The sequence below is a fragment of the Cetorhinus maximus genome, chromosome 1, assembly GCF_964194155.1.
Source record: "Cetorhinus maximus chromosome 1, sCetMax3.hap1.1, whole genome shotgun sequence".
Lineage (NCBI taxonomy): Eukaryota > Metazoa > Chordata > Chondrichthyes > Lamniformes > Cetorhinidae > Cetorhinus > Cetorhinus maximus.
Window position 1 is genome coordinate 245,233,097 of NC_135879.1, and position 14,442 is coordinate 245,247,538.

Genomic DNA, 14,442 nt, shown 5'->3' on the forward strand with positions numbered 1-14,442 from the left:
CCTCGTTCTCAATCCGTTCACAAGAGGGAACAGTTTCTGCCTGGCTGCTCTGTACAGACCCCTCATGATTTTCGAACACCTCTTGTCAAACCTCCTCTCAGCCTTCTCTCCTCCAAGGAAAATAGTCCCACCAGCTCCAATCTATCTACATAACTGAAGGTCCTCATCCCTGGAACCATTTTAGTGAATGGTTTCTGCACCCGCTCCACCACCTTCACATCCTCCAGAAAGTGCAGCACCCAGAACTGGATACAACACTCCAGCTAAGACCAAACTAGTGTCTTATACATGTTCAGCATAACCTCCTTGCTCTTGTACCCTATACCCCTGTTGATAAAGCCTAGGATAACGTTTGCTTTATTAACTGCTCTCTCATCCTGTCCTGTCACCTTCAATGAATTATGCACATATACCCAGGTCCCTTTGCCCCTGCACCTACTTTAGAATTTTACCCTTTATTTTACATTGTCTCTCCGTGTTCTTCCTTTCAAAATGAATCACTTCACGTTTGTCCGTACAAAGAATGGTAAACAGGGAGCGTTTGCAAAAGGTGCGTTGCGTGGATGGAGTCTATGATTAGGGGAAAGTGTATATGGGCTGTGGGAGGAGATTAAATGAGAGGGTAGAGTCTGATAGGGGAGAGTTTACATGGGGCTGAGAGAGGGGATTAAATGGGGGGTAGAGTCTGTGATTGGGGAGAGTATACATGGGGCTGTAAAAGGGGATTAAATGGGGGGGTAAAGTCTGTGATAGGGGAGAGTTTACATGGGGCTGTAAAAGGGGATTAAATGGAGGGTAGAGTCTGTGATAGGGGAGAGTTTACATGGGGCTGTGAGAGGGGATTAAATGGAAGGGTAGAGTCTGTGATAGGGGAGAGATTAGATGGAGTTGTGAGAGGGGATTAAATGGAAGGGTAGAGTCTGTGATAGGGGAGAGATTACATGGGGCTGTGAGAGGGGATTAAATGGGCGGGTAGAGTCTGTGATAGGGGAGAGATTACATGGGGCTGTGAGAGGGGATTAAATGGGCGGGTAGAGTCTGTGATAGGGGAGAGATTACATGGGGCTGTGAGAGGGGATTAAATGGGCGGGTAGAGTCTGTGATAGGGGAGAGATTACATGGGGCTGTGAGAGGGGATTAAATGGAAGGGTAGAGTCTGTGATAGGGGAGAGTTCACATGGGGCTGTGAGAGGGGATTAAATGGAAGGGTAGAGTCTGTGATAGGGGAGCGTTTACATGGGGCTGTGGGAGGGGAATAAATGGGGGGGGAGTGGTACAGTCTGTGATTGGGGAGAGTTTACATGGGGCAGTGAGAGGGGGAGAGTTCACATGGGGTAGTGAGAGGGGATTAAATGGGGGTAGAGTCTGTGAGAGGGGAGAGTTTACATGGGGCAGTGAGAGGGGATTAAATGGAAGGGTAGAGTCTGTGATAGGGGAGAGTTTACATGGGGCTGTGAGAGGGGAATAAATGGGGGCTAGAGTCTGTGATAGGGGAGAGTTTACATGGGGCTGTGAGAGGGGATTAAAGGAGAGGGTAGAGTCAGTGATAGGGGAGAGTTTACATGGGGCTGTGAGAAGGGATTAAATGGGGGTAGAGTCTGTGATAGGGGGAGAGTTTACATGGGGCTGTGAGAGGGGAATAAATGGAAGTGTGGAGTCTTTGATTGGGGGAGAGTTTACATGGGGCTGAGAGAGGAGATTTCTTTTTTTTATTCATTCACGGGATGTGGGCTTCTCTGGCTGGACCAGCATTTTTTGCCCATCCCTAGTTGCCCTTGAGAAGGTGGTGGTGAGCTACCTTCTTGAACCGCTGCAGTCCATGTGGTGTAGATACACCCACAGTGCTGTTAGGGGGGGGGGTGTTCCAGGATTTTGACCCAGCGACAGTGAAGGAACGGCCGATATATTTCCAAGTCAGGATGGTGAGTGACTTGAAGGGGGACTTCTAGGTGGTGGTGTTCCCATCTATCTGCTGCCCTTGTCCTTCTAGATGGTAGCGGTCGTGGGTTTGGTGCTGTCTAAGGAGCCTTGGTGAATTCCTGCAGCGCATCTTGTAGATGGTACACACTGCTGCTACTGTGCATCAGTGGTGGAGGGAGTGAATGGTTTTGGATGTGGTGCCAATCAAGCAGGCTGCTTAGTCCTGGACGGTGTCCAGAGTGGGTAGAGTCTCTGATAGGGGAGAGTTTACATGGGGCAGTGAGAGGAGATTAAATGGGTGAGTAGAGTCTGTGATAGGGGAGAGTGGACGTGGGGCTGTGAGAGGAGGTTTCTTGAGGGACCTGCCTACATTGCTACTACCCTCGTCAAGTCTCTGTAGCGGGTTAGACACTGTGCAGATCTCCCTCCCTATGAAGTTAAACCTTTGCATTGACTTTCACCCGTTAGTGTGCCCTGGCCCACTTACATTAGGCAGCCAGCAGAGGGTTGGAATTATGGCATAATGGAGACAGAGGGTGCAGTGATGCCATGGAAACACAAGCAGTGACTGGTTGGCTGCCATTTTGACCCTGACACAGTTGGGCTAAGGAAGACCATAGAAATTTCTATGGCACCTTGCATAACCTGAGGACTATCCAAAGCTTTCAAACCAATGAAGAATGTTCGAAGTAAGTCACTGTTGGAATGTGGAAATGATGTGCAAGATCCCACAAAGCAGTAATGTGATAATGACCAGATGATCTATTTTTCGTGATGTCGATTGAGGGATAAATATTGACTAGGACACTGGGGAAAACTCTCCTGCTCTTTTTTGAAAATACTGGCTATGGGATCTTATTCATCTACCTGTGAGGACAGGCAGTGCCTCGGTTTGGCGTCTCATCTAAAAGGTGGCACATCCAACAGTGCAGTGCAGTGCAGCACTCCCTCAGCAGTGCACTGGCAGTGTCAGTGCAGATGTGCTCAAGTCTCTGGAGTGGGGCTAAAACCCACAACTTTCTGATTCAGAGGTTAGAGTGAGTCTTGGCTGACACCCAAAGTTGAGAGAGGAAAGGGTTCAGTCTCATTTCTCTCGGCTTGTTTGAGTAGCTGGAGTGTGGTTTACTCCAGAAGGGGGAGTGCAGAATGGGCGAGTAATTAAGCCGTGACTGCAGACAGAAGGAATTTGATTTTCCACTAGCTCATTTCTGTGTGGGAGCATTATCGTCCGCATTCCTCAGCTCCTGAATCCACTGAAGTGATTCCATATGGGGCTTCCGAAAAAGGAAAATCCCAAATTATAAACCTCGTCCTAGCCATAATAACAATTGGTCAGCACCACTGTGGGAACGGGCCCCAGTGTCTCAATAACCATTCCCGTCTGTACAAAGGTCTCTCTGCAATTTATACACAACAGGGTGGCCTCGGCTCCACTTGTTGTCAGAGAGAAAAGGCAAGATAAATAACAACTGTTGCTCAACAACGGCACCTCGCGTTTATACAGCGCCTTTAATGTGCTAAAACATCTCAAGGAGCGTTATCAACTAATATTTGGCGCTGAGGCACATAGGAAATACTACCACAGGTGGTTGAAAGCTTGGTCAAAGAGGTAGAAAGAATTACACAGTATTTACAGCACAGAAAGAGGCTATTTGTCTGATCACATCGATCCTGGTGTTTCTGCTCCATAAGAGCCTCAACCCACTCCACGTCTCACCGGTCAACATATCCTTCTATTCCTTCCTTCGTCATGTGTTTATCTAGCTTCCCCTTCAATGCATCAACACCATTTACCTCAACCGCTCCCTGCAATTTCCACATTCTCACCACTCTCTTGAGTAAAGAAGTTTCTCCTGAATTCCTGATTAAATATATTAGCGACTATCTTATATTTATGGTCACTAGTTCTGGTCTTGCCTGCGAGTAAAAACAGCTTCTCCAGTCTTTCAGAATTTTAAAGGCTTCTACCAGAAGACCTCAGTCCTCTCTTTTCTAGAGAAAAGAGCCCCAGCCTGTTCAATCTTTCCTGGTGGGTATAGCCTCTCAGTTCTAATATCACTGTGGTGAATCACTGAAGCACTTCCTCCAGTGCCTCAATATCCGATTCATATCACGGAGACCAGAGCTTTCAGAGTGCTCCAAGTGGTTTTAAGGAGTATCTTCACGGAGCAAAGAAAGGTAGAGAGGCACACTTAGTTCTCCTTCATCTTAAACTCTATCCTCTTTCGTCGTTGAGGGAGCTCTGGATTTGTTTGCCTGCTACCTTTCCCCTTCATGGGAATATACCCTGTCATCGTATGACTGATAATATACTATCGTGGATTGAGGATTCGTTAACAGACAGTAGAAATGCAGAGGTCATTTTCAGGCGGCAGGCTGCAACTAGTGGGGGACTGCAAGGATCAGTACTTGAGCCTCAACTACTTACGATATATATATGGATGATTTAGATGGGAGACTGACTTTGGCCAAGGGTGCTGTATCCAAGTTTGCTGATGATAAAGTGTTAGGTGGAAAAGTAAGCTATGAGGAGGCTGCAAAGAGCCTGCAAAGGGATACAGACAGGTTAAGTCAGTGGTCAAGAACATGGGAGATGGAATATAATGTGGAGAAGTTATCCACTTTGGCAGAAAGAATAGAAAAACAGAATATTTTTGAAATGGTGAGAGACAGAGGAATGCTGATATTCAGGGGGATCTGGGTGTTCATATGTATGAACACAGAAACATACGAATTAGGAGCAGGGGTAGGCCATTTGACCCTTCCAGCCTGCACCACCATTTGATAAGATCTTAGCTGAGCTGATTGTGGTCTCAGCTTCATTTTCCCGCCTACCTCCTATACCCTTTGACTCCCTCGTGAGTCAAGAATCTACCTCAGCCTTAAAAATATTCATTGACCCTGTCTCCACTGCTCTCTGGGGCAGAGAAGGCCATAGACTCACGACCCTCTGAGAGAAAAAAATTCTCCTCATCTCCATCCTAAATGGGAGACCCCTCGTTTTTAAACTTGCTCCCTAGTTCTAATTGTTCCCATGAGGGGAAACATCCTTTCAGCATCCACTCCGTCAAGTCCCCTCAGGATCTCTTCCACCCCCCCACCCCACCCCCACTAGGGCTATCTGTACCTTGCTCGTCCTGCTTTCTACCCTTAATGTCACCATTAGCACATTCCTTAGCTAATATCACCACCTTCAACACCCCTTTGTCCTTTTGTCTGTGACATCTTTGGCAATCTCTTCTTTGCCTCCACCTGTCACTGGCCCTCTATCCAGCTCTACCTGTCCCACCCCCCCTCAACCAGCTTATATTTCACCTCATTTCTATATTTCTTAGTTCTGTTGAAGAGTCATACGGACTCGAAACGTTAACTGTGTTCCTCTCCGCAGATGCTGTCAAACCTGCTGAGTTTTTCCAGGTATTTTTATTTTTGTCCCCTCAGGATCTTATTTGTTTCAATAAGATCACCTCTCATTCTTCTAAACTCTAATGGGTACAACCTGTCCACCTTTCCTGATAAGATAACCCCTTTACCCCAGGAATGAGTCAAGTAAACCTTCACTGAACTCCTGCGAAAGCAATCATATCCTTTCTGAAATGAGACCAAAGCTGTACACAGGACTTCAGATGTGGCCTCACCAATGCCACTATACAACTGTAGCAAAACATCCCCACTTTTATATTCCATTCCTCTTGCAATAAACAAACAACATTCCATTTGCCTTCCTAATTACTCGCTGTGCTTGCGTACTAACCTTTTGTGATTCATGTACCAGGACACCCAGATCCCTCTGCACCTCAGAGTTCTGCAATCTCTCTCCAATTAAATACCTTGTACTCGAATCACAGAGGGTTAACATGCAGGTACAGTAAGCATTCAGGAAAGCAAATGCTATGCTCAGTTTTATTACAAATGGGTTGGAATATAAGAGTAAGGACATTTTACGAGAATTATATGAGGATTCAATGAGACCACAACTGGAGTACTGTGTATAATGTTGGTTCAAACAAAGTTTCACTTGGCTCATTCCTGAGATGAGAGGGTTGGACTATGAGGAGAGATTGAATAGACAAGGTTTATGTTATCCAGAGATGCCCATGTCTTATGAATGAATAAAGTGTGGCATTGCTAAATATCCAATTTCAGTCACATTGAGGGCGAGTTGTACAGAAATGGATTTCTGCTCAAAGACAAAGATTTTAGTAACTTAGAAAGAGAAAAACTTGCAGCTATAAAGTACCTGTCACAATGTCAGGGCTTTTGGCTGCATAGTCAACACATCAACCAATTTGCACATGACCAGATCACACAAGTAGCAAAATGAGCACAACCAGACAATCTATTCTTTTGACTGAGGGATAAATATTGGGCAGGACCCTCGGGGAACCCCCTGCTCTTCAAGGAACATCATGGGGATCTTGTAGGTCTAACTGAGAGGGCAGAGACCCTGAAAGGCAGCACTTTCAACAAGGCAGCACTGCCTCAGTGGGATGATGAGCCTGGGTTATGCACTTGTGACTCTGCAATGAAGATATGAAATCACAACCTCCCGACTCACAGGCAAAAGCGTTACCTACTGAGCCATGGCTGAGAGCTAACTGCTTCCCGAGCTGCTAACCTCTTACCAAGCTAACACCTTCCTGAGCTAACACCTTCCCGAGCTAACACCTTCCCGAGCTAACACCTTCCCGAGCTAACACCTTCCCGAGCTAACACCTTCCCGAGCTAACACCTTCCCGAGCTAACACCTTCCCGAGCTAACACCTTCCCGAGCTAACACCTTCCCGAGCTAACACCTTCCCGAGCTAACACCTTCCCGAGCTAACATCATCCCGAGCTAACACCTTCCCGAGCTAACACCTTCCCGAGCTAACACCTTCCTGAGCTAACACCTTCCCGAGCTAACACCTTCCTGAGCTAACACCTTCCTGAGCTAACACCTTCCTGAGCTAACACCTTCCTGAGCTAACACTTTCCTGAGCTAACATCATCCTGAGCTAACACCTTCCCGAGCTAACACCTTCCCGAGCTAACACCTTCCCGAGCTAACACCTTCCTGAGCTAACACCTTCCTGAGCTAACACCTTCCCGAGCTAACACCTTCCCGAGCTAACATCATCCTGAGCTAACATCATTCTGAGCTAACACCTTCCTGAGCTAACACCTTCCCGAGCTAACACCTTCCTGAGCTAACATCATCCTGAGCTAACATCATTCTGAGCTAACACCTTCCTGAGCTAACACCTTCCCGAGCTAACACCTTCCTGAGCTAACATCATCCTGAGCTAACATCATTCTGAGCTAACACCTTCCTGAGCTAACACCTTCCTGAGCTAACACCTTCCCGAGCTAACACCTTCCTGAGCTAACATCATCCTGAGCTAACACCTTCCTGAGCTAACACCTTCCTGAGCTAACACCTTCCTGAGCTAACATCATCCTGAGCTAACATCATCCTGAGCTAACATCATCCTGAGCTAACATCATCCTGAGCTAACATCATCCTGAGCTAACACCTTCCTGAGCTAACACCTTCCTGAGCTAACACCTTCCTGAGCTAACACCTTCCTGAGCTAACATCATCCTGAGCTAACACCTTCCTGAGCTAACACCTTCCTGAGCTAACACCTTCCTGAGCTAACACCTTCCTGATCTAACACCTTCCCAGTCAGTGAGGTTTGGTGTTGCACTTTGTTGGAGTGGTAAATAGGTATGGTTCATTACCGAAATGACGTTCGAGTCTATAAATCCAGGGAGCCTCTCATCCTTGCAGACGACTCCGGCATCCTCCTCGTGGGTGCAGTCGGTTTGACCCCAGCCTAGGGACTTGCACTCGGAGACATCCTTCTCTGTCCCACGGCAGTCCAGGTTATCCAGCCACACCCTCCCTGGAAAGCAACGGGAAAGGCGATTTGTATTTGCCGTCATCTGCCCCTCTTTAGAAAGTGATTAGAGAGGGTGCAATGGATTGACAAGAATGGTTCCAGAGAAACTATCTCCAGTAGCAGGAAGGTCAGTAACCAGAGGACACAAATTTAAACAGATTGGCAAAAGAGTTGAGGAGACATGTGGAGAATGTTTTACATCGTGAGTTGCTGTGATCTGGAAAGCTCTGCCTGAAAGGCTGGTGGAAGCAGATCCAATAATAACTTTCAAACAGAATTGGATAAATACTTGAAGATGTGCAGAGACCATGGGGAAAGAAGCGGAATTTGGGATTAACTGGATAGCTCCCAGGATCAGGATACTGACTGGACTGATTCTTGGAATGTCGGGATTGTCCTACAGGGTGCGGCTGAGTAAAATGGGCCTGGAATTTAGAAGATTGAGAAGTGGCCTTAACAAAACCTATAAAATTCTTGGAGCTTTGACAGGGCAGATGCTGAGAAGCTGCTTCCGCTGCCTGGAAAACATGGGGTCAATGAGGGGTCAGCCATACAGCTCTTAGATAATGAGGAATTTCTTCAGTCAAACGGTTCAGAATCTTTGGAAGAATGCTCGCGCGGTTAAATTCCAGAGAGGCAGGAATAGATTTTTGGAATCTGGGATAGTGCAAGAGGGTGAAGTTGAGGCAAAAGGTTAGTCATGATTTTATTGAATGGCAGAGCAGGTTCGAAGGGCCAAATGGACTTTGTTTTATCCAATTATGGGATGTGGGCTTCGCTGGCTGGGCCAGCATTTATTGCCCCATCCCTAGTTGCCCTTGAGAAGGTGGGGGTGAGCTGCCTTCTTGAACCGCTGCAGTCCATGTGGTGTAGGTACACCCACAGTGCTGTTAGGGAGGGAGTTCCAGGATTTTGACCCAGCGACAGTGAAGGAACGGTGATATATTTCCAAGTCAGGATGGTGAGTGACTTGGAGGGGAACTTCCAGGTGGTGGTGTTCCCATCTATCTGCTGCCCTTGTCCTTCTAGATGGGAGCGGTCGTGGGTTTGGAAGGTGCTGTCGAAGGAGCTCTTTCAAAGAGCTGGCATAGGCATGATGGGCTGAATGGTTTCCTGTTATGCTGTGTGATTCTACGGGAGGGTCTTGTCTGATTGGGATGGTTCTGTCAAATCTGTCTGATTGCTTAACCCTCGGGTTACAAATCAGAGCAAAGGGGGTCACTGGGAACACCCGAGTGGTCTCACCTGTTCCTTTGCCGTACTTGGCGCTGTGGGTCCACCCTGTGGCTGTAGTGAAACCCATCATCCTGCACAGAACCACTGCATTCTCCAGCTTGAAGTCATCGTCACAGATGGTCCCCCACTCTCCCTCATAGAGGACCTCCACTCGCCCCTCGTTGTGCTTTCGAGGATAGCCCGACAATCGGACCGGCACCTTCTCCCCGTGAGGGGGCGTCTGCGTCGTCTGCTGACCACACGCCGCCAGCACCCATATCCCGAGGAGCGTCAGTGTCACACGTGGGTCCCGCATCTCACACCTTGTCAACGGGGACATCCGAGGGAGGGGGGGAGGGGAAGGGGAAGGGGTGGGGGGCGGGAGGAAAGAAAGAGGGAGCAGGAGGGAAGAGAAAAGAGTGGGGAGTCGGAGGAGGGAAGGGGGAATGGAAAGTGGAGGCAGCAAGAGGAGGGCAGGGGGTTTGGGGAAGTGGAGGGGATGAGAGGAGGCGCAGGGGTAGGGAAAGTGGAGGGAGCAGGAGGAGTGGAGGGCGTCGGGGAAATGGTGGGGGCAGGAGGAGGGGAGGGAGCAGGGGAAGTAGAGGGAGCAGGAGGGGGTAGGGGAGGTGGAGGAAGCAGGAGGAGGGGAGGGGGGATGGGAAGTAGAAGGAGCAGGAGGGGGTAGGGGAGGTGGAGGAAGCAGGAGGAGAGGGGATGGGAAGTAGAGGGGGCAGGAGGAGGGCAGGGGTTTGGGGAAGTGGAGGGGACGAAGGAAGGTGCAGGGGTAGGGAAAGCGGAGGGAGTAGGAGGAGTGGAGGGTGTCGGGGAAGTAGTGGGGGCAGGAGGAGGGGAAAGAGTTTAGGGAAGTGGTGGTGGCAGAAGGGGGTAGGGGAGGTGGAGGGAGCAGGCGGAGGGGAGGGGGTAGGGGAAGTGGTGGAGGTGGGAGGAGGGGAGGGGTAGGGGAGGTGGAGGAAGCAGGCGGAGGGGAGGGGGTAGGGGAAGCGGAGGGAGCAAGGAGAGAGGGCGGGGAGGAGAAGGGGAGGTGGTGAGGCATGGAAGAGGAAGGATGAGGGAGCAGGAAGGGTGAAGGAATGGGGAGTAAGAGGAGATGGAGTAAGGGAGCGATTGAGAGGTGAGGAGAGTCAGGAGGAAGCGAATGGGATGGGGAGATGTGGGCAATGAGGGCAGAGATAGGGAGGGGAAGTGAGGAGTTAGGAAAGTGAAGGGGAAGATGAGAGGAGGAGCAGGAGTGAGGGAAGGACGGAGTTAGTGAAGGAGGGAGGTGGGGAGTGAGGGAATGAGGGATGAGGGAAGGGAGGGAGAGAGTGGAGAGAGTGGAGTGAGAGGGGAGAATGCAAAGGAAGGAAATATTTATTATATCTTTGAAGCAAATGAATTAATATCAGGTAGGATCAAACATGGGTAAGTGTAGTTCTTCACTTATGAAGAAAAACTTGCATTTCTATAGCACCTTTCACCACCTCAGAACATCCTAAAGTGTTTTACAACCAATGAAGTACTTTGGAAGTGTAGTCACTGTTATAATGGCGGAAACACAGCAACCAATTTGCACACAGCAACATCCCACAAACAGCAATGCCCAGACAATCCGGTTTTCAGTGATGTGAGTTGAGGGTTAAATATTGGCCCAGGACACTGGGGAAAACTCCCCTGCCCCCCTTCCATTAAAAAAAATCACAGATTAACTAACCTCTGACAGTTTGTGGGATCTTACTGTGCGCGGAGTGGGAGCTGTCGCGATAAAAAGATTTATTTTTGAAATGAAAGTCACAATTTGTAAGTTTTACTGTGCCCCGTTCCCCCTCTTTCACCCTCTCTCATCCCCTCAGCTTCTGCCCTTCATCTCCAGAAGAGTCTGGGATCGCCCAGGGATACAGACATCCTGGTTCTCTCTCTCGGCCTCCCCCAAGGGGCCAAACTCTTGTGTGTGAGGGTTAGCAAGCCACTGTCCCATAAGACATAGGAGCAGAAATTAGGCCATTCGGTCCATCGAGTCTGCTCCGCCATTCCCCTCAGTTATACCCCAAGCTGATGAGTTGTCCTGTGTCCCCCTCACCCATGCTAGCGCCATCCAGTGGTTCAGCCCACAAACCCCTGGTGATCAGGATTCCTGGTGCGGGAGGCTAAGATGAAGCAGTATCTGTGGAGCTCAGCTCTCTCTCTCACTCCCAGTTGCTTTTAAGAGTAAATTCCGACCTTGTCTCTTCCTGTACCCACAGCAGCCAGCTCTCACCGAGGCTCAGTAACAGATTATGACGGTTGTCACTGACTGACCCATGGAAGGGTTGTCTCTCTCACATCCTTCTCTTAAATAAAGACCCATGTGAAATATTTATTAACTACATCCACAAGCATTTACCCTGTGATGAAGGGTGAACGTGGTGGGGGAGAGGGAGAGAAATGGTAGCCTCCTCACTCTCACCCTCCTTCTTCCCCCTCACCCTGCACAAGATGCTCTTCAAGTCCAACGTGTAAAACAACAGCAAATAAATGCTGAAGCTACAAGTTCTTTCCGCAGGGTGCGGCTGAGATGAATCTCACGGATGCATTGAAGGAGGAGCTAGGCAAATGCGAGAAAGAGAAAGGAGGAACACCAGCACGGACCAGTTGGGCCGAATGGCCTGTTTCTGTGCTATGCTTTCTCTATATGTCAGATATCAACCATCATTACTGACACCTCGACAATCCTCTCCTCCCGGAGTACATAGGGTGCATTCAGCATTCCCCTCTTCACATCGATTCCTCTCCCTTTCAATATTTGTCGAGGCTGTTTATGCTTCATGTTCCCTCCCAACCTTGTTTTATTTTGACACAGTTGCTCACAACTCACGTCTATCAAATTGAATTTGTTTCTAGCCTCTTTACCTGTCCTAAAACAAATGGTGCTCTGTTTCTTTTTTAATGGCCTATAATTATTCCGTACGCCTGCAATCTCTTTTCACAAATGTCACATTATTAATATAAAGTTCTGTGTGCCGATTCCCCCTTCCACCTCCCCTCAATTAGTTCGCTTTTCACCTCCGTCAGGCTCGGCTCAGTGGGTAACATTCCCACACCCATGTCAGAAGGTTGTGTCTGGAGACCTGATCCTATAATTCCAGACCTAACACTCTGGAGCAGTACTGAGGCACGTGCTGCGCAGTCGGGGGTGCTGTTTTTTGGATGAGAAATCGAACAAAAGCCGTGTCTGTCCTCTCCGGTGGACACGGAGCTATTCTGAAGAAGAGCAGGGGAGTTCTCCCTGGTGCCCTGGCCAATATTTATCCCTCAACAAAACATTGTTTAAAAGAACTGATTATCCGGTCATTGTTGTCATTTGTGGGAGCTTGCTGTGCACAAATCAGCTATTGTGCTTCAAAATCACTCCGCTGTCTGTAAAGCCTTTTGGGAGATCCTGAAGACAGTAAAAAGATGCTAAAGAATTTCAAGTTCTTCCTAAAATCAGCTCCGATCCATTTTGTTTTTTGATTTTGAATTCACTTTTCTTCTTTCTAGGTTGGTCTTGAACATTATCACAATATTAAAGTGCTCACTCACATGATCTATTTCATTACTCACCACCTCGGTTACCTAGGTGATAGCGTGCATGGTCAGCGCAAAGATAGCAACAGAGGAAGCAGCAGCAGGAGTAGGCTGTTTGGCCCCTCGAGCCTGCTTCACCATTCAACTAGGTCATGCCTGATCTTATACGTCAACGCCATTTTCCCACACTATCCCCATGTCCCTGGATATCTTAAATAACTATATTGCTGTCGTCCAACATCCAATTAAAGGACTGAAACATCTAAAGAGACAGAGTGAGATAAACAGCAGAGCTCAGGATCTGAGGAGCTGTCGAGTTTGCTTTACACAGCTGACAGAATCTGGCAACAGATGGGAACAACTTCTTTCTGAAGTGTCTGACAAGGGATAAGGAGCCAAGGGTTAGTGAGCGATAAGAGGGAGATACAAGAGAGAAGCAGGAGCAGAGAGACACACACAGACAGACAGAGGGAGAGAGCGACAGACAGAAACAGAGAGAGAGTGAGACAGAGAGAGAGGGAGAGGGAGAGAGCGACAGACAGAAACAGAGAGAGAGTGAGACAGAGAGAGAGGGAGACAGAGACAGAAGGAGAGAGAGAGAGACAAAGAGAGGCAACGAGAGGTTGAGAGACAGAGATGGAGAGAAAAAGAGAGAGACAGAGAATCAGAGAATTAAAAGAGGGATAGATAAATAGAGGCAGAAAGAAAAACAGAAAGAGTTAGAAAGACATGGAGAGGAAGAGAGAAAAAGAGACAGATTTATTAGGAGGCAGCAAGGGACAGACACAGTTAGAGACAGAGAGAGGCAGGGAAAGACTAACCCAGTAGCTGACAGAGTAACACAGTGTGAACAGGCTGCTTGCTAAAGTCTCCCGGGGGCACTGCTGAATGTAGTATGTTTACAGACCAAGTTGTGTCAGCGTTTCTGGAAGTGAGGCACAGTTTTGGGGATATCAGGCCACGAGCATTCTAGTTAGACTGTAAACAAGCAGAGTGTGATCCTGGGTTCAGGCACAGGGCCAGGTCAGGCTGCCCCTCACCCAGGCCACATGCAAGCTTCACGGATTTCCCCAGCACAGCAACAGATTGTCACAACACCAGAAAACATCGGTCACATCCCCAGCACCATCTAACGTAGTCTCGCTGCGATGAATGGAAGAATAAATGAAGGAACTCGCACTTATATAGTGTAATTAATGACCTCAGGACCTCCCGGAACACTTTACAACCAATGAAGCACGTCGAACAGCAGGCAATGTACGCACAGTAAGATCCCACAAACGGAAATATGATATAGAATCACAGAATGATACAGTAGAGAAGGAAGCCATTCAGCCTATTGTACCTGTGCTAGCTCTTAACAGGGGGTGACAGGAACTAATTGGATAGCTCTCTCAAAGTCCCTCTCCTGGTGTTTTCTCTTCGAATGTTGAGAAATATCGCCAAGTTTCCTTCAAAAGTTACCACTAAGTCTGCTTCTGCCACCTTTTCAGACAACGCATTTAAGATCACAACAACTTGCTAATGTAGAAAGGCATTTTTTTTTCATTTCTCCTTTGGTTCTTTTGCCAGTTATTTGAAATCTGTGTCTTCTGGTTACTGACCCTCCTGCCAGTGGAAATAGTTCCCCATCTACTCCGTCAAAACACCACATCATTTTGAACATTTCTGTCAAATCTCTTAACCTTCTGTGTTCTGGGTTTCTCAGCTTCTCCAGTTCTTCACCCCGGGAACCCGTTCCATTAAATCTCTTCTAGTGTCCTTGCCAAGGCCTTGACATCCTTCCTAAAGTGAGGAGCTCGGAATTGAACACAATACTGCGGCTGAGGCCAAACCAATGTTTCATAAATAGCCAGATAATCTGTTTTCTTTTAGTGAT

The 14,442-nt window shown here is 48.2% G+C and overlaps 1 protein-coding gene and 1 pseudogene across 2 annotated transcripts in view; one reads left to right on the forward strand and one right to left on the reverse strand.

The window, feature by feature from the left end:
- LOC144679910 (serine protease HTRA2, mitochondrial-like) overlaps positions 1–2,412 on the forward strand; it is a 24,061-nt gene extending 21,649 nt beyond the window's left edge. Inside the window, exon 8 of the mRNA XM_078540911.1 lies at positions 2,389–2,412. Within this exon, the coding sequence (XP_078397037.1) occupies positions 2,389–2,412 (24 nt within the window). The remainder of the gene's footprint in view (positions 1–2,388) is intronic.
- Positions 2,413–3,122: 710 nt separating this feature from the next.
- On the reverse strand, positions 3,123–9,341 carry LOC144679971 (lysyl oxidase homolog 3B pseudogene; annotated as a pseudogene). The gene is made up of 3 exons (XR_013576467.1): positions 9,051–9,341; positions 7,645–7,808; positions 3,123–3,194 (listed from the first exon to the last, which is right to left on the reverse strand). The product of XR_013576467.1 is annotated as a lysyl oxidase homolog 3B pseudogene (transcript).
- Between the last annotated feature and the right edge of the window lie 5,101 nt (positions 9,342–14,442).